Here is a 20,675-nt window from a genome sequence, read left to right as displayed (position 1 = left end):
ATCATTGTGAGTTCGAGGCCAGCCTGAGCTATAAAGTGAGCTCAAGGCCAGCCTGAATTGCATAGTGAGACCCTGTCTCAAAAAGACCCAAGGGAAAAAGAAATGAATTTATAGATCCTGGAGTGGAACATTTTCAGTGTGACCTTGGAGAAGATTCCAGTTATAATGGAGTTGTGCATTTTTAGGCATTTTTCTCGTTTTCCTTGGATCTGAGTTCACCTCTTATAAAAAGAGACATCGCCAGAAACAAGATCCTCCATGGAAGAGAACTACTCTATTTCGGAAGGAGTGTCCAAGCAGAGGCAGTATCCAGAAAGGAGCAAAGTTTACATTTTCGCAGGCTCTAGTTTTCAAACACTGAATATACAGGTACTATAGAAAAACAGTTTTTAAAATGACTTACATTGAAGCACCTCCATCTCTGTTTTTCATAGCTTTTGTATGAGTTCTGTAACTCAAAGGGTAAAACCACAAGAAATGAGTGTGTGGAGCAACTTTTGGTGAAGACTTAGTGTTACTTCATTTAGTATGTTGTAATTTATTTCACCTGTTTTCTCACTTTTAAATTTTCTTCGAGAATACGAAGTGATACTTTATTTTAAAAATGAACAGAAAACAAGTATATTCACCTGGTAAAAATCTTTTGCACATCCACGTTCCACATGCCTGTCATAGTCACAGGTGGACATATGAGAGCTTCTTTGTGTCCCTTCCTACGCCTCTACAGGGTAAATGATGTTGTTGCACAGAGAGACATTTTTCCAAGGTGTTAAGATTTAGGTCTAAAATGTCCCCAAAAGCTCTTCTGTTAAAGGTTTGGTCCCAGTGCGGCACTGTTCAATGTTGGGAGAAAATTGTATCACAAGAACTCTGACCTCATCAGTGGTTTAATTCATTGATGGATTCATAACTTAATGGGCTATCAGGAGTTGGTGGAAACATTAGGAGGTATGACCTGATAGCAGTAAGTAGGTCATTGGGGGTATACCCTTGAAGGGTGTATTTTCTCTCCTACCCCTTTCCCTTTCTTCCCTTCCTTGCCACCAAGAGGAGCAGCTTTGCTCTACTGTGTACTTCCTCCCAGGACTTTTTACTTCAGGCCCAATGCCAGAGGGCCATGTAACCATGGAGGGAAATCTCTGAAACAGCCAAAAACAAATCTTTCCCTCTGACTTCCCTCAGATATTTTGTCACAGTCATGCAAACCTCACTGACATAGTGGGTGATGTTTGTTTGTACCTTTTTATGTAGGTGAATCCAGGAGTTGCAAGGCAGTTCGTATCTCTAGTGACTTCATTCCTTTTTTTTCTACCCAGATACTCTTTCATAGGTTTCTACATGTTTCAAAGATCAGCAGAAAATGGACAAATCCCATGTGAGTTGTTGAAGTCATTCTTCACTTTGTTTTACACTGGATTTTATGAGGAAGGAAACAGTATACCACAATGGTTTAAAAACACAATGATTTCAAAACTTTAATGTACATAGAATTACCTGGAAAGATGTTGAAACACAAAATAAGACCTGAAATTTACATTTTAAGATTGCAGGTGATGCTGATGTTGAGGTGTACCAGCCGATAGCATTGGAATAGTAGATCAATAGGGCAAAGTTACCAAATTTGGGTTGCAAATATTTCTGAGCCATGGAAAATAAGGTTATGTGTTACGTGGTTTTCATTGATCATAACAGTGAAGCTACCTGATTTCTTTTGGTACATCAAGACTTTCCAACATTAAAAGCTAAAAATAAAAACCTTTTGTTGCTTTTTAAATTAGTAATGAGCAAACAACCTTCTAGTGCCAGCCATGAAATAAATTCCTGTACTATCCTATTTGTTCTTCAGTAAAAGCAAAAGTCAAGCTGGGCGTGGTGGCTCAGGCCTGTAATCCCTAGAGGTGGGGGAGCTACTGGGGCAGGAGGAGCACTGGGAGTTCGAGGCCAGCCTGGGCTACAAAGTGAATTCAAGGCCAGCCTAAACTGCATAGTGAGACGCTGTCTCCAAAAGACCCAAAAAAAAAAAGAAACAAACAAAAAAAAAAAAAAACAAGAAGGAAAAAGTCAGATACCACACATTTTTCAGTTAATGAAGTTTTTATTGGGAACCGTATTACCAGAGCCTATATAGATGGCTTTCTGATGCTCTTCTCTTTTGCTTTTTCTAAATAAAACTTGGAACACGTACAGAATAAATTGACTGAATGTCCCTAAAATAACTTTCCAAGAATTTTAGTGTTATTCAGTGTGTAGAATGTTAAGAGATTATTTTCTGGCAAATGTTGATATACTTAATCAAATTTCAACTTATGTTTCATGCAGAGTGAATTCTTCCCCATCACTGGCTGGAATTTGACCTGTAAAAGTCAATGAAGATATATTATTAATTGTGGCAAAACACATGCAACACAAAATTAATGTAAAGTGTATTAACCAGTGGCATTTAGTATATTCACAGTGTTGTGCATAATCCCTAGTTCCAGAGCATTGTCATCACCCTGAAACAAAATCTCATATCCTTTAAAGTTACTTTCCATTAGCCCCTAACCCCTGGCAAACACTAATCTACATTCAGTCTCAACAGACTTTTTCAAATTCTGGATATTTTATATAAATATAATCATACAATTTGTGCACTTTGGGTGTCTGACTTCTTTCATGTTGTATAATGTTTTCAGGATTTATCTGTGTAGTAGTTTGTACCTTTCTTTTTTATGGCTGAATAATACTTCATTATATGAATGTATCTTATTTTATTTATTCATGATTGACTTTTAGGCTGTTTATACTTTATGGCTATTGTGAAGAGAATTTCAGCAAATATTTGTATATAGTGTAACTATTTGTTTGAACATCTATTTTTAATTCTTTTTGATATACCTAGAAATAGAATTGCTGTGTATATATTTATTGTCTTTAACTTATTTAAAGTACTGCCAAACTATTTTTCATTACAGTGCTCAATTTTGTATTTCTACAAACAGTGTGTAAGTGTTCAAATTTCTCTACATCCTAGACAATGCTTGTTATCATTTTAAAACTATAGCCATTTTAGTATGTGAACTTGTATCTCATTGTGGTTTTGTTTGTCCCTAATGACACTGAACATCTTCTCGTATACTTTTGGCCATTTGTATATGTTTTTCTGCAGAAGTATATATTCAAGTCCCTTGTCTGTTTTTACCTGGGTTTTTTTATTATGAGAGTACTTTCTGTGTGCTAGACCCTTGTCAGATATATGATTGTCAAATACTTCTCATTGTGTGAGTTGTCTCTTCAGTTTGTTGATAGCATCTTTTTGTTTTGTTTTGTTTTGTTTGAGGCAGTGTCTCACTGTGTATCTTAGGCTGGTCTTGAACTCACTGTATAGCCCAGGCTAGCCTCAAATTGCCAGTGATCTGCCTGTCTCAGCCTACTGAGTGCTGGGTTATAGACATGTCCCACCATGCCCAGCTTGATAGTAGTATTTTTATTCACAGAAGGTTTTAATTTTGATTATATGTCATTTGTCTATATTTTCCTTTATTGTTTTTGCTTTTAATGTCATATCTAAGAATCTATTGACAATCAAAGGTTGTGAAGGTTTACTTTGTGTTTTATTCAAAGGGTTTTATAGTTTTTGCTTTTACATTTAGGCCTTTCATCTATTTTAAATTAATTTTTGAGTTTAATGTAAGGCAGCAAGCTAACTTACTTGTTCATATATGGGTATCCGGTTGTCTCAAAACCAATTTTAAGAGACTGTTTTTCCACTGGTCTTGACACTGTCAATGAGAATCATTTGACCATATATGTATAGGTTTGTTTCTGAACTCAGTTCTGGTTAATTGATCTAAATGTCTATTTTCATGCCAGTTCCATAGTTCCATACTGTTTTGATCATTACAGCTTTGTAGTAAGTTTTTTGTTTTGTTTTGAGACAGAGTCTCACTATGTAGTTCAGGCATTGAGCTTATTCTGTAGTCTAGGCTAGCCTCAAGCTTGTGGCAGTCCTTGTGCCTCAGCCTCCTGAGTATTGGGATTACGGCATTTGCCACCATGCTTGGCTGTAGAGCAAATTTTGAAGTCAGGAAGTATGACTCCTCTGATATGTTCATCCCAACTATTTTGAATTTTCAGGATCTCTTGTAATTCCACATGCATCTGAAAGTCATGTTGTCCACTTTTGTCCAAAAGGATACTGGATTTTTTCTTGTTTTCTTTTTGAGACAGTCTCACTGTGTAGTCTAGACTTGCCTAGAACTTATAGTGAAGGGGTAATGGATTTTCATAGAACCTTTTGGGAAGTATTGTCTTCTTAACCATATAAGTATTCATTAACAAGGAAGTTCTTCCCACTTATTTAGGTCTTCTTTAACTTCTTTCAACAAAGTTTTGTAGTTTTCAGTATATAAGGTTTGGGCTTCCTTCGTTAATTCTACTCTTAAGCATTTTGTTCTTTTTGATATTGTTCTAAGTATAATTGTTTTCTTAATATACATTTTGGATGAATTTTTAGGTTTACAAAAATAATTGTTTATCCTTCAACTTTACTGAATTGATTACCTCTACTAGGTTTTTTGTGGATTCTTTCAAATTTCTATTTATAAGATGTCACCTATAGTTTTGCTGCTTACCAGAGGTGGGATCTTAGGGCTTTCTCAGGACTTTTCTCAATGTATCGCTTATCCTGAATGTGTATGCCATCATGTAGATCCACGGTTAAAAACAAAAACAAATTATAAGGTGCCCAACAATAGGCACTGCTGAAATTATATTCAGAAAAATGAGAAAAGTGAGAAAAGAAGCTGCAATAAATAAAACTTGCAGATATTGTGAGAGAGTAGCATAAAGGACATCTCATCTGCATGCTGCACAGACCATCCATTCCCTAAGGCAGAAGACCAAGGAAATGGAATGAATACAGGAGGATCTCAAGTACGAGTCTACCCTGATCACTTAGTGACTTAGTGAGTCCTGTCCCAAAACTAAAGTGAAAAGGAAACCTTTACACTCTAAATAAGGCAGACCATCTCTTGGGCAGATACATCATGATACATCCCAGTAAGGCTAGCATATTTCAAAGACAGTAGTTTTCACAGCCAGTCAGTATAAGGAAAAAGGCAGCCGGCTGCAGGACAGGGTGCAGCTCCCTACATACCTGCACCTGCTCCTCCAGACCACCCAGATGACTCTGTTCCCAATAAGCAAGGCATTTTCTGTTGGCAAAGAATTAATACATATTTAAAGTTGAGGCCATTTTCCTATACGTACAGTTGATGACTAGATTTCTTTTGTTTCTGTTGGAAGATCAGCACACAGAGAGGGTCTGTCCTACCATGGTCAGGGGTGGGCCTCAGTGGATGTGAAGTATACCAAGAATTCATTTTTAACTTCCTCCAGCCTACTGAGCTAGTCTACCCATAAACTAGGCCTAGTGTTTTTCCCTTCTTGGTCAGCGGTCACAGGAAGTGCCTACCAGCTACATGTACAAGGTCCCCATTGGAGGCAGCAGTATCAGGGGACAGATGGATCTGGGGCCCCTCAATTCACTTGTGTCTGTGGAAATGCACCATTTCTTCCCTCCCTCCTCTCATCATTTGTGGACATTTCATTTGTTTTTAACCAGGCTTTTCCCTGTGTATATATATGTTTTACATAGACACACACAGAATCACAGTATCATTTTGTACCTATATTTAAGTTCTCCTTTACCTTTACAGGCAATTATTTTTACTTTCTTAAATAGTTTTAAAATATTGTTAGTGCCTAATAATATTCTATCATGTATTCTCCATAACATTTATATTTTCCTTCATCTGCAATCATTGCTATTATATATAATACTACATAAATCCTTTTCTCCTACAAATATTTCTTTAGGATTACCCACTGCAAAGTGAGTCAAAGGATCAGAGCTATTTGGGAATCCATGTTTCCTCTTGGAGTTTGTACTAGCCCCCATCCATTAGCGCCGTAAGAGTATACATTTATCCAAGTGCTTGCTGACACGGAATATTCTTTTTTTTTCTCATACCTGTTAAATTAGTTAAGTGAAAAAGTTATGTTGTTGCTTCTGAGTTTAGAATTCTATGTGCTGAACACTTCTTAATTTTTTTGTTTGTTTTGAGAGAAGTTTTTGCCTTGTAGTTTAGGCTGGCCTTGAACTCACTGTGTAACCCAGGCTGGCCTTAAACCTGCAATTATCCTTCTGCCTCAGCCTTCTGAGTGCTGGGATTACAGGTATGTGCCATCATATTCTGGTACCTTTCTTAATTTACCTTCCTGTAAATATATACTTTTGTGTTTCCTAATCATATCCTTTATACAATTCATTTTCCACTAATCAGATTTTATTGGTACATTTTATATATAGACACACAATGATAATACATAATGATATCATCATAGAGAATTTGTACCTGCACATTATATAACTTGATTTTCCCCCATCCCCCTCGCCTCTCTCCCACCCTTCCTCCCCTCACCATTTACAAAAGCTTTGTTTCCATTTTTTCCTTCCTTTCTCATTTTTTTAAACTTTTCTTTTCTTTCCCTCTGCTGCCTCCCTTCTTCCTCTACCCATTTGAACATTTTCTTCCTGTTATACAGTACACATTATACATTTTGGTCTTTATGTACACTTTCCATTTCTCATATGACAGAAACAGTGCAGTGTTTATACATGTGTGTCCGATTTATTTCACTTAAGAGTATGGTCTCAAGGTGCACCCATTTACCTAGAAATGTCTCAAGCGTATCCTTATTTATGGCAGAGAAATACTCCATTGTATAAAAAAAAACATCTTCTTTATTCACTCACTAGTTGATGGGAATTTGGGCTGTTTTCAATAGTTGACTATTAAAAACTGCCACTATAAACTGTCAGTCTTGGTATACCAGGAAGAACATCTGGTTAGAACAGTTATGTCACTTTGGCTAAGGTGGTACAATCAGCAAAGCAATAGCATCAAACACAGCCCAGAAAAATGACCAAGGTAACCATTAATTTGCCACCTTTTACCATATGAACTAGATTTGTGGTTATATAACAAAATGTAAAACAAACCAGAAAATTTTTTGCAGCACAGAAGTCCTCATCTACTACCTCCTTCTACATTGAAGTTTCTCTTTGCTCTCCCCATGGGCTTCAATTCTCACTTCAGATCCTTCCTGGGTCCAAGGAACCCACTTCCCTTCCTCTCCTCCTCATGTTTTCATATTCCAATGTCTGGACAGAAAATCTCAGAGACAGTTTTTTTCTGCTTCTTACCACTTTGCCATCTTCCTGGAAGTCCCCCACAATTTCTATTTTAGAATGTTGGTACTTTTGCTAATCTATTTTTATGAAGTCTTTTTATGCTTAATATATTAACCCTGTTCTTATCAACATAAGTGGTAAATGATTTATCATTTTTAATATTTTATTTTTTCAAAGGACAATAATACATACATTTGTCACAAATCACGTTTGAAATATATATGGTGGAATACCTAAGTCCATAATTAACCTACATGTTACCTACATGAGAACACTTAAAATTTACTGTCAAATTTTTCAGGAACACAGTATGTTGTCATGAACTAAAGTTACCATGTCATACAATAGATCTCTTGAAATTTTGCGTTGTTTGACCATCATCTCTGTGACCTCAGCTTCCACAGCCCCCTCTACTTTACACCTCTGTGAGTCCAACTTTCTCAGATCCCACACAGAAATAAGATCATACTGTGTTTTGCTTTTGCTTAATATCATGTGCTCTAGGACATCAACCTCATGAGTGTATAAATAAATGCTCTAGAGTTCTTGGACAGTTCCTTTTCTCCCATCCAGAGAGAGGGTTCCACCTGACCCTAGCTTGGTCTCTTGTTTTTATTTCTTGATCCTTTCGCTGTTTTCCCTGGGAACACTGAGAGCTGTGTGCTACTCACTATGTAGCCCAGGCTAGCCTTGAACTCATGGTGATCCTTATGCTTCAGCCTCCCAAGTGCTGAGATTACAAGTGTGCACCACCATGCCCTGCTGTACAAATGTTAACATATGGTTCATATGTACTGCAAATGAGAAACTATAGATGGGATGTGAACAGTGAACCTCATTTTTATATATTTTTAGGTAAACACAATAGTAGTTAGTAGGTAATAGAGCTCAGTCTGTGTTTAGTCAGGCTATCTATGACATCCAAAAAATGTTAGCTTCCAGAAGGAAGGTAGAAGCTGGCACACTTCCTAATGGGTTGCCTGGCACTTCTGCCACATTCTCCTAAATCAGTACAAGTTTCAGGCTAGACCAGAATGAAAGACAGGGATGAGAATCTCCCCCTTATGAAGAGAAGGGTGCAAGGAAAGGAATTGATAGTGCATCTTTGGCCATCATACTAACCAAAGGAGGGCTGTACTTGTAAATTACCATATATGAAATAATAGGAGGTTTTGGGAAATAAGGAATTCAGGAACTGGTGGGCTTTAAAAACAGTAGTGTCAAGGGACTAGGTGGTTTTTGGTCATAAAAGTGTGGACACTGGACTGAGGCTGTAACCCACCTGTCACCTTTGAAAGCATGGTCAAAGTGAAAGCGGTTATTGACTGGCCAACCTTCAGGAGCACATGTGCTGATGAGAGTGTGTATGCAATGGAACATTCTGTTCTCATCAGTTGAGTATTGCTTGCTAAAAGTATTCTCATCAGGACAGGTTTATTTGTTTGTCTATTTCTGTGGTACTAGGATTTGATTCTAAGGCTTTTGTACTAAGGTCCTTCTCCAGCTCTTTAAAATTTTTGTTTAATCTTTGAAACAAGGTCTCACTATATTACTGGTGGTGAACCTATGGCACATATACCACAGTGGGCATGCAGAGCCTTCTCTGTTGGCACAAGACCCATGCCACCCCATCATTGCCCCAGCAGCCAAACATTGGATATTCAGGTTTAATTGCAATGTTGGCACTTTGCTATAAATGACTTTTGAGTTGCAGTTTGGGCACTTGGTTTGTCATCAATGCATTACATTGTATAGGCAGAACTCAAACTTGTGAGCCTCTTGCTTCAGCCTCACAAGTGCTGGGATTACAGGGTTGAGCCACTATGCCTAGCTCAGGCTTAATTCTTAATTTGCCAGTTTTTGGACTGTCCCCAGATAGTACTCATTAACGTTTATCTAATTTTTTATTGGGAAGCCTCAGAGATTTAGAAAATGTCTTCTTTCACAATAGGTTGAAAAAAGAACTACCCTAAAGGGCTGTCTACAGATAGATGTTACCTACTAAACTCTGCCCAGCTGGTGTGTTTGTGTTCAAGCTGATTAGAATGAGATATGGATAGTATATTACATAGCATGTTCAGAAGTTATACCATGTGAGTACAAAGTATACCTTTTCAGATCTAATCAATAATTTAATACTATTTTAGATGTTCACTAGGTAAGTCAGAATGAAGGATGCTTAATAAATTCAACATCAATCAGTTACCTTTATTAGGAAGGGGAAGAAAATGCCAGCAATTTTTGGATTAGAACACCCTTTGACAGTTACAGATCCTCCTCAACTTATAGTGGGATCATATCCTGATAAACCCATTGTTAGGCTGAAAATATCTTTAAGTTGAAAATGCATTTAACACTCCTGCCCTACTATACATCATGGTTTAGCAACACAGTACCCTGTAGAATATCTGTTTACCGTTTGATTATGTAGCTGACCAGGCTGTGGCTCACTGCTGCTGCTCAGCATTTTGAGTACAGTATTGTACCTCCTGTTAGTAGCCTGGGGGAAAAATAACATTTAAAAATTGCAGTAAGCTTTCTAGTCATTGTCATACCATCATAAAGTTAAAAAATTGTATGTTGAACCTTAAGTGGTACAGTATCTGTATATGAAATTCTGGAAGTTTTATGGGTTATTAGTAACATAGTAGAGTTAAATATTGTAAATTTTATATTATTAGATGTTAAATATGACATAGAAATGATATGATGAGATAATGTGAAAATTGTAAAATAATATGAGGAAGCTGGCTATTAACTTGAAAGAAAATACAGGAATACTACAGGAGGGATCAATTAACAATTCAATTTCATTTAGACAATGTTTATTTCATATATTTGTTATGCTCCACCAGGAAATTTTTTGTTTTGATATTATGACAATTCAAGTAAAAACCACATTTCATGAAAAAATACTTCTAAGCTTAAGCTTTTAACATATAAATATACTGCATAAAAACTACCTATCCACAAATTACTGTGTGCATCATTGCTAAAACACGTGACATTTATAAAAGTATACTTGTAAATGGCTGCAATATTTTCAGCTCTAAGTAACAGAAAACTTAATTTGTAAAGTGCCATGTAGTAAATATCTTGGGCTCTGTGTTCCATTTGGTCTGTCACAACTACTCAATTCTGCTGATGTAGGGTAAAGGCAGCCACAGGCAAACCATAAAGAAGTGAGGTTTGTTTGTGTAAGTTTTCTCAAAACACTTTACGTATGGACACTGAAATTTGAATATAATTTTTGTTTTGTTTTGGTTTTGGTTTTTCTTCCGGGACCAGGAATCAAACTCATGACCTTGCACTTGCCAGGCAGGCGCTTTTGGCGCTGAGCTAAATCCCCAACCCCGAATATAATTTTAATATGCCACAAAATATTCTTTAATTTTCAACCATCTAGTAATAAAAATTATTCTCAGCTTGTGGGCTACAAAAATGGACTGTGGACCAGATCTTGTTGATGGGCTATAGTTTGTCAATCCCTGTCCTAGCCCAGTCAGGATCTCTGTTTGAATTACTTGAAGAAAACTAAAAAAGAAAAAGAGAAGGAAAAAAAAAAAATGAAGGCACTAGCAGCAATAATGTGAGAGATAATACTTGGTTGTCTTTTTTTTGGCAGAACAATTCAGGATATGTAAATTAAAATGATAATATCTGATAATATCTTGAGTCTGAGACACTGTTGTAAGTGCTTTAAAAATATTAACTCATTTCAACCTCAAAGCAATCCTATGATGTTATTAATGCTACTCTTATAGAAAAGGAACTGAGGCACAATGGAGGATGAGCGGCAGGCCCTATGCTGGCATCTGAGCCAAGGCAATAGGAGTCCAGAGTCCACAATTCAAGTAAAAAACCACATTTCCTTGAAAAAGTACTTCTAAGCTTAAGCTTTTAACATATAAATATACTGCACAAAAACTACCTATTCACAAATTACTGTGCATCATTTCTAAAACACATGACATTTATAAAAGTATACTTGTAAATGGCTGCAATGTTTTCAGCTCTCAGTAACAGAAAACTTACTGTGTAAAATAAGTTTAACCATTATGCTAAGTCACCTCTACTAGGATGAAAAAGGCAAGGAAGAACATTTAGGACTCCGATACAGAATACAGACACAGATAGCTCTACACCCTACTCAAATTTCAATAGTTAATGTAAGAGAAATAATATTTCTTACATAGCACTCAGTTTTTATTGTGTAGAGTGCAATAGTTTTACCGTTTTCAGCTACTTTAAAAGCAGTTCAGACTTTTGCAAAAATAAATATGTCCCTAATTCAAAATCTGGCTGACCACACAGCTGAACATTTCACAAAAACATTTTAGTTCCACTTTAAAAGCAGTAACTATAATATATATAAGTGCCATGAAGAAGGCAGAAAAGATACATTATAATTTAAAGAGTATTGCACTATAATACATAACAACAGGAGTCACCTTTGGGACAACGGGTCACATCTTCCTACACATAACAATTACCGAACTAAGGTGACATGTTTTCTTATATACAACTATGGGATAGGTCCACATGCATGTCAAACATCTACAAGTTACATTTTATAGCACACTCATATACATAAGCCCTACACTAAGACTCTAAATGTGTATTTAACGGTGTTGCCTGATTACTCATTTTGGCTTTAAAAACTTTCTTATGTGTCGATATTTGCAGGTTTCTTTAAAAAGAAAAAGCAATCTTGGAATCTGTAACATGATGTACAGTATAAGTGCTTCCCTCAGTACAAATTCTTTTCCTTTTTGGTGAAACTTTTTCAAATATCTATAAAGGTATTATCCAAACATTAATGTGACATTCAAAGGAACATCAGTTCTTGATAAAGACATATATTTGCCACAATCTTTGCAGGTATCCCCTTTGAATTTTCTAATATATGAGAGCAACTTGTGTAAAAGTGGAATACTCAGGAATTTCTCAAACATGTAAGCTTTTGGATGTGGTATGTTGGCTGTCCTGACAGAAAACTTGACATTCATTTTACTTAAGGATTTTTCTCCTATGTGATTTCTATGTTGTAAAATAAAGGATGACTTATGAAATAAAAGTTTTATTCATGTTTTATAATTTGTACAGTTTCAGCCATCTATATTGTCTGATATTCAGTCAAATCTACTGTGTGGTAAAAACTTCTTAATAAATGTGTAGAATTTTTTTCTATGTGCATTTGCTGATATTCTGCAAGGAAAAAATTTGGCTGAAAAGTTTTCCTTAATGGTATGCATGTGGTTTCTCCTGTGAATTACATGAGGATGAGTTCAGACAGAAATTCCTGACCCATATTATTGGTCAGTTTTCTTCTTCTGTGTGTGTGTCTTCTGATGTGCTGTGAGTTGTGACTTCTGGATAAAGGTTTCCCCACATTCCTGACACTCATAGGGTTTCTCTCCTGTGTGCTTTCTCTGATGTATGATAAAATGTGATTTCTGAGAAAAGGATTTTCCACATTCCTTGCATTCATAGGGCTTCTCTCCTGTGTGAGTCCTCTGATGTAATCTGAGGATTGAATTCACAGAGAAAGATTTACCACATTCTGTACATTCATAAGGCTTCTCCCCTGTGTGTTTTCTATGATGTTTAGTGAGGTCTGATTTATAGAAAAAGTGTTTGCCACATTTGTTACATTCAAAGGGCTTCTCTCCTGTGTGAGTTCTCTGATGTACTGTGAGGGCTGACTTCTGGTAGAAGAATTTCCCACATTCCTTACATTCATAGGGTTTCTCTCCTGTATGAGTTCTCTGATGGGTTTTGAGGTGTGAATTCCTAGTGAATAACTTCCCACATTCCTTACATTTATAGGGTTTCTCCCCTGTGTGTGTTCTCTGATGTACTGTGAGATGTGACTTCTGGGAAAATGATTTCCTACATTCCTTACACTCAAAGGGTTTCTCCCCTGTGTGTGTTTTCTGATGAACCATGAGGTATGCCTTCACATAGAAGAACTTGCCACATTCAGTACACTCAAAGGGTTTCTCCCCTGTGTGTGTTTTCTGGTGCTCCATGAGGTGTGGCTTCTGGTAGAAGGATTTCTCACACTGATTGCATTCATAAGGTTTCTCCCCTGCATGAATTCTTAGATGTCTATTAAGAGATGACAGGTGATAGAAGATCTTCTTACATTCTTTACATTCATAGGTTTTAGCTCTGGTGTGAACTTTCTGATGTACTGTGAGGTCTTCATTTTTAGAAAAGGATTTCCCACATTTACCACAGTCATAGGACTTGTTCTCAAAGTGCGTATGCCGATGCACTGTAAAGGCAGACTTCTGGCAGAAGGACTTCCCACATTCATCACATTCATAGCTTTCTACTTGGTGATGAGTTTTCTGAAGTTTTTTGAGTTCTCCAGTCCTACATAGAAAGTTTCAGATTCATTAATGGGTAAGACTTTTAAGGCTGTGTGTGTATATGTGTGTGTGTGTGTGTGTGTGTGTGTGTGTGTGTATGTGTGTGTGTGTATTTTTCAAGTAACTCTGAGGACCAACTTCTAGAGATGTTCCCATATCCACTAGGTTTACAGGGTTTCTCCACTGTGAACATTCTGTCACACAGTGCAGTTTAACACTACAGTTTAACACTGAAGGTTCAAGAATGAACCTTTACATGCATTATAGCCACAGGATTTCCCAGCTGCCGGCACTCTACTTTGGATAATTCAGAAGAAACAAAAGATGACTTCCAAGTTTGAATCTTCTGATCCTACTATGGTCTCTTATGTTAAAGGGCATTGCCATTTTGATTACATTCTTTGGGATTCACTTCCATGTCAGTTTTCCCACATTCAGTATTAACTAATACTCCCATTTCCAGTACCCCCATCAAGACTTTCTACAAAGCTTCTATCTTAAATATTAATTGTTGAACTTGCCTTGAATTACCAGCTGGGCTTTCCTGGTACGATGTTCCACGATCATGGGTATTCCATAGGTCTTCTACAAGGGAATTGAGATTTTAACAGTTATATTTATAGATTTGATTCTTAGGCTTCAGGCCAACTACCAAAATGAAAGAACTCTCAAATGGAAACTTCCTTTGCCCATTATTTTTTGGGGAAAAAAAACATTAAAAACACTAAAATCTTCTGTAGCAGACAGAGAAAGAACCTGATTATAAGCCCAAGCACTGCTGCCACTTTTACTTATGTGACTTTAAAAATTCAGAGGTAAAATCTAAGACAAAAACAACATGGAGTTTTCAATTCTTCTGGGAAAATATCAAGAAGGGGAATAGCTGGGTCGAATGGGACCTCTAATCCTAGTTTTTTGAGGAATCTCCACACACTGATTTCCACAGTGCTTGTACCAGTCTACACTCCCACCAACAGTGGAGAAGGGTTCCTTTTTCCAGCATTTGTTTTTGGTTGATTTCTTGAGAACAGTCATTCTTTCTTGGGTGGGAATACCACAGTGATATATGTGCACCCATGATTATAGCAGGGCAATTTGTCATAGCCAAATCTTAGAAACAACATAAATAGCCATCAACTGAGGAATGGATACAAAAGGTGTGGTATTTTTATAAAATGGAGTATTACTCAGCTATAAAAACAGATGAACTCAAGGCTTTTATAGGTAAATGGATGCAACTAGCAACCATACTCATAAGTGGAATACATCAGAACCACATGTGTAAACACTGAATTGCCTCCCTAATGTAAGAAACTGAAAGAGTAAATAAAATCCAAAAGGTACAATAGATACTGTGAAAGGGAAAGGAACTGCTCAAAAGGAAAGAACAACTGAGATCAGGGAAAGGGAAAGCAAAGAAAGAAGGAAGGGGGGAAAAAAAAATATATATATATATACACACACACACACACAAGGTAGCTAAGATAATTCTAATTTCTGTTGGTTTATTGAAAGGAACAGTTAATGCTTAATTGATCAGTTTTGCATGCCTATATCTGATAATCTGAACAACTACTATGAAGATAACAATATGTAATACAAGAACAGTTGTTAATATCTATCTTGTTTTGAAATTTTGTATTATTTTTATTGTTTTTGTTTTGTTTTGTTCTGTTTTGTTTGTCTTTTTGAGACAGCGTCTGACTATGCAGTTCAGGCTAAACTTGAGCTCACTTTGTAGCCCAGGCTGGCCTTGAACTCACAACAATCCTCCTGCCTCAGCCTCCTGAGTGCTGGGATTACAGGCCTGCATCACCACGCCTGGCCCCATTTTTATTATTTTTTAAATTCTCTTTAAAATTAAAAAAAGCATGGAGCAAAATACACTCAAATGAAAGAACAAAATACCCTCCAAGTGTCACTGAACAGTAATGTGGTAATCCCAGAGAATGTTGTGATCCCATTAAGGACAGTGAACAGTAAGTGGAATGAGAAAAATTAGTGGACAACTGTGTTTATTGGAAATATGAGGAAAAAATGAAGTTGGAGAAAGGAGCTAAAGTATAGGTCTTTCCCCTACACACAGGGTTCCTTGTATAGTGCTGTCCCTTGCCCTGCAGGGGACACATTCTGAGACCACCAGTGGATGCTGACACCACAGAGAGTACTGAACAGTATGTATACTGTATTCTTTCATATTCTATAGTATATACAGCATTTACTATATTGTTTAACACACACATACACACAAAGCCTTCACCTTGTTACTTGCAGGAAGCACTTCACAGCTTCACTTTGGCATATCTGAATTGCCAGCGTCCCTACCCTTGTGCTTTGGGGCCACTGTTAAGTAAAGTAAGGATGACTTGAACATAAGCCCTGCAACCCTCTGTGGTCGATCTGATATCTGAGATGGCTACTGAGTGACTAAAGTGGGTCATGTACATAGCATGGATATGCTGGAAAAAGAATTATTCATATCCCAGACAGGACAAAGCAGATAACGAGTCCATGGAAAGTGAAACTGCAGATTAGAAAGAACAACATTGTTCTATCTATCCACAACCCAAATGTCAATACTAAAGTGTATTTCTCAGTCATCAATTTCTCTATATTTAGAGGAACAGTACTATAGCTTAGGCTTTCACTGTCTATATAGATGGTTTAATTCTCAGCAGGTTAAAAATATCCAAAAATGTATATATCAAAAAGAAGGATTTTTGAAAAAGTGGAGGGCAAGCCATCTATACAACAAGATGAATTCCCAGTTGTAGCAAGTGACATTTTCAATCCTACACCTATCCTGACTACCAAATCCTGTACTTCCAAAGCACCATTACCCACAATTCAACACAAGTCTCAAGTATTGCTTTTATATCTTGGCTCATATATCTCTGCTTCCAGTTTATTACATCATCCTTAATGACTAGATTACTTAACATCATTCTAGAACCTTTTCAGACCATATATATATTCATCTTTAAATGCATGAAAGTAGCCAGGTGTGGTGGCACATGCATTTAATCCCAGAACTTGGGAGGCTGAGCCAGGAAGATTGCTGTGAGTTCAAGGCCAGCTTGGGGTACATAGGAAGACCCGGTCTCTAAGAAACAAAAAGTAAATAATCTGTGAAAGTAAAAAATTCTAAGCAGAGATTTGAAGTTGAAATTTCATAGCATTTGGGAAAAAGTGATAGGGACTCATGCAAGGTTAACTTGGATACATGTGAAATAAGTTTCTATGCATGCAAAACATGTGACAGAAGGGTAAGGTGGAGATTAACATGTTTGGGGGCTAATAGGACAAATAAGCTGCTGCAGCCCAGACAGAACCAGACTTGTTCTTGAGAAAAAATTAGTTTAAATATATACCATAATAGTGAGTCAGCATTAGTTTACCATGATAGGCCAGTGGTGGCATAAATCTGCTGTACTACACAACTACTTTAGAGAATTTAAATTAAAAATTTGGGTGGATGCAGTGGTGATCGCCCATAGTCATGGCAAGTAACTGAGGGGCTGAGGCAGGAGGATCACTGCAGAGGCTGGCCAGTGCTACATACTGAGTTAGTTGAAGGCCAGCATGAACTGTATAGTGAGACCCTGACCAAAAAAAAGCCAAAAAAACAAAAAACAAAAAAAAAGAGTTTGTTCTTGATCCTAAGAAGGAAAAGGTGAGATTAATAGAACCATCTTGTTGTAAGAGGGTAAAATATGGAACCAGGATACAAATAAGACAAAGATAGAGAGATTGGTTTTAGGAGTTTTCAACATAAAGACCCAAGCTTTGGTCTTAAGAAGGAGTGAGTCCTTGCAGGAACATAGAGCAGAACACAGCGAAATGTGTCTTTGTCTTGTTAATCAAAATTCATTCTTTCAACAAATATCTAGTGAGCAACAAATATGTACTAGGCCTTTTCCCTGATCCTTGCAACATGTCAGTGTGCAAGTCAGAAGGTCATAAAAACATTCAAGGAAGCAGGTTGGGATTATTTTGGCATCATAATACCCAAAAAAGGGTACAGTAGATTTTAAGAAAGGTAATCAGTACTTCATATGAAGGATAAATGTATATAGAAGTATCAATTGTATTGAAATAATATAATGGATGAGCAGCTTAATGATTTATAATGAGTTGAAAGTTTAAAGAGAGACTAGGTTGTTAAAACTGGTACTAAAAACAACAAAGACATGTTGTTAATTTAAAAGTGAGAGATATCATTTAAAAACACATCTATAACTCAGATTTTAAAACTTCATGGTTGTACAGTCCAATGGCAGGGAGTAATTGGGAATTCTAGAAAAAAACACAAAATTCTCAGATAAGGTTAGGGAGGGTTTAGATTTTGTATACAGGATAAAGAACTAAATTTATTTTTAAAATTTATAGCAAAGAAGAATTTAAGTGGAGAGAACAAAAATTGGGAGCATTATTTAGGATTCTTACATATGCAATCATGTAAGATAAGGTATCCACATGCGGATAAGGTGTCCACAAATCATTTCCAAATTATAGCGAATTCAGAGAGACTCTTGAAAAATATTTCAAAAGGCAAGAGGCACCAACCCCTCCTGCTAGCAGGGGTATAACTTGTAACTCACCAGGGCTACTGCGACGTGGAAATTCCACTTCCAGTATCCATGGCTCTTTTCCTTGCTTCAACTTTAAGAGCACATTTGACTTATTCACACGGTAACCTATTAATGGAAAAGATAAGAGAAATAATACAAATTGCTTGGAATTTAGGGACTCTGGAATTTGGGAAGTAGTTTCAAGAAAGCAACAAGGATCCCACTTAGGACACATATTTTTCTGGTACTCAAAATGGATTACTTTGACCTCTGAAACAAAGCTAATATCATTCAATCCTATAGGACCCTTACATATTCCAGCAACTGGGAAGAGAAGTGGAAACTACTGGGAGTTCCATATGGGGAAGTCTTTCTCACCTACTGAGACCAGGTGTCTGTAATTCTCTAGCATCACATCCTTGTACAGGGTCCTTTGCGCAGGAGTCAGTAATTTCCATTCTTCCTTAGTGAACTCCACAGTAACATCCTTTAATGTCACAGGCCCCTGAAACAACATATTTCAGTTCAATCTGAAGTGACTGGTGACCATAAAGTGAGTACAACTGAAAAGAGATATTAAGGAATGAGGATATAGCTCAGTGGTAAAATGTTTACCATGCATGCACAAGGCCCTAGCTCTGATCTCCAGTGAAAGAAAGGAAGAAAGGAGGGATGAAGAAAGGGCAGAAGGGAAGAAGAGACATGGAGGGAGACAGGGAAGGAAGGAAGAAGAAAAAAGAATGGAGGAAGGAAAAGAGAGTGAGGGACACGTTAAATTAGATCCTAATATAATAACAGTAGAATTTACTCTGGACAGCTATGTTATGCCACCAGCTGTGTACCCTGCTTTATACATAGACATTTGTTCAATACATATTTGCTGAGTTCCCCATCTCTTGTGCCTACAACTTTGCTGAAGATACAAAGATGAATAAAAGCAGCTATTCCTGTTATCAAACTTGTGGTATAATAGGGATCAAAGATGTAAATCCTTGCAGGTAATGTAGAAGGTGCTATGACAAATACATAATAGATACAAGAGGGACACAAGTGAGGACAGTTATTTGAATTTTGTATTATGTTTTATTTTATTAGGTATTCAAATTCATGTAAATTTTAGGAATATGGAGTACATAATTGGCAAAATGAAGGGATGGATGAGAAATGGCAAGTTGTGGATAACACCGTATGATATGAGAATAGGGTATAGGATTAAGATTACTTAGGAATACCTAGTGCTAATAAGTAACGTGCAGCAAATGGAATTCTAGTACATTGTAGTAGTATTTACCCAAGAGAAACAAAATCTGTGTTCACACAAATATCAGTATATAAATATTTATAATAACTTTATTCAGAATTACCAAAATAGCTCTACTCAGAATTTGCCAAAAGACAAAACAATTAGTTTTCAGTATTTCTCTAGTATTAAATGGGTAAATAAATGGGTACATCACAGAGTTGAAAACTAACAATGAAAAAGAACATGCTACTGATATACATGATCAAATCTCAAATGTATCAAGCTGAATGAAAGAAGGCAGCCTCAAAAAAAACCACATACTATATAATACAATTTATATGATAATCAGGAAAAGACAAAATTATAGGGATGAAGAATAGATCAGATTGCCAGGAACTCATGATAGGAGGGTTACAAAGAGGGAGCTTGGAAAATTTTACGTAATGGAATTGTTCTGTTGCTTGACTGTGGTGTTGATTGCAAGTTTTTAGGCACATGTCAAAACTCACTGAAATATATACCCCAAAGAGTGATTTCTGCTCTAAGTTAAAAAATAAAAACAACCCAAAACACATAAACAAACAAAAACCACATTCTAGGATAGCTATTATTCAAAAAACAGAAAATAACAATGGTGATGAATATATGGAAAAATTAAAACTCAACATTTTCAGCTGGAATGAATGTAAAATGGTACAACCACTGGAAAAACAGTAGGGTGGCTCTTCAAAAATATTAAACAAATAACTTCAGTATGGCCCAACAATCCCACTTCTGGGTAAGTATCCAAAAGAACTGAAATCAAGGACTCAGCCATTTGAACACCCATCTTCAAAACGGCATTATTCACAGTAAGCAAAAGGTGGAGGTAACTCAAGTGCCCAAGCATGGTAAACCTACTGTGGTACCAACAGTGCAATATTATCCAGCCTTAAAAGGAAGAAATTCTGACCTATGCTGCAAACATGGATGAAACTTGAGAAGACATTACACTACATGAAATAAGCCAGAGAAAAGCAAACACTGTATTATTCCACATATATAAGATGCCTAAACTAGTCAAATTCAGAGACAAAATAATGTAGTAGCTGCCAGTGGTTGGGGGAAAGAAAGGAACAGAGAGGTTTTGTAAATGATTGATAGTGATGGTTGCATAACCATATAAATGTACTTAATGCCACTGAATGAAATCCTTAAAGAGATTAAATGGAAAATGTTATACTATATATATTTTACCACAATTAAAA

The 20,675-nt window shown here is 36.6% G+C and overlaps 1 protein-coding gene and 1 long non-coding RNA gene across 9 annotated transcripts in view; one reads left to right on the top strand and one right to left on the bottom strand.

The window, feature by feature from the left end:
- The first annotated feature begins 40 nt into the window (after window positions 1-40).
- LOC102030479 lies at window positions 41-3,252 on the top strand. The gene is made up of 2 exons (XR_264886.2): window positions 41-1,375; window positions 2,320-3,252. It is a non-coding gene; the product is annotated as an uncharacterized LOC102030479 (long non-coding RNA).
- The window catches only part of Znf25 (zinc finger protein 25), a 25,493-nt gene continuing 6,893 nt past the window's right edge, over window positions 2,076-20,675 (bottom strand). For 4 of the 8 annotated variants that reach the window (XM_013508403.1, XM_013508404.1, XM_013508402.1 and 1 more), the window contains exons 4-7: window positions 18,564-18,690; window positions 18,216-18,311; window positions 14,136-14,199; window positions 10,850-13,618 (exon numbers count right to left, since the gene is read on the bottom strand). In XM_013508403.1, the coding sequence (XP_013363857.1) occupies window positions 12,550-13,618; window positions 14,136-14,199; window positions 18,216-18,311; window positions 18,564-18,690 (1,356 nt within the window). In that variant the 3' untranslated portion in view covers window positions 10,850-12,549. Of the gene's footprint in view, window positions 2,355-5,137; window positions 5,196-7,716; window positions 9,738-10,849; window positions 13,619-14,135; window positions 14,200-18,215; window positions 18,312-18,563; window positions 18,691-20,675 lie in introns of those variants that run through there. The other 4 variants (XR_001232205.1, XM_013508406.1, XM_013508405.1 and 1 more) reach the window with 4 other exon arrangements.

Source organism: Chinchilla lanigera, unplaced genomic scaffold, assembly GCF_000276665.1.
Source record: "Chinchilla lanigera isolate Chin_1 unplaced genomic scaffold, ChiLan1.0 scaffold00145, whole genome shotgun sequence".
Lineage (NCBI taxonomy): Eukaryota > Metazoa > Chordata > Mammalia > Rodentia > Chinchillidae > Chinchilla > Chinchilla lanigera.
Note: the sequence above shows the minus strand (reverse complement) of the source record. Positions and strands in the feature narration are given on the sequence as shown.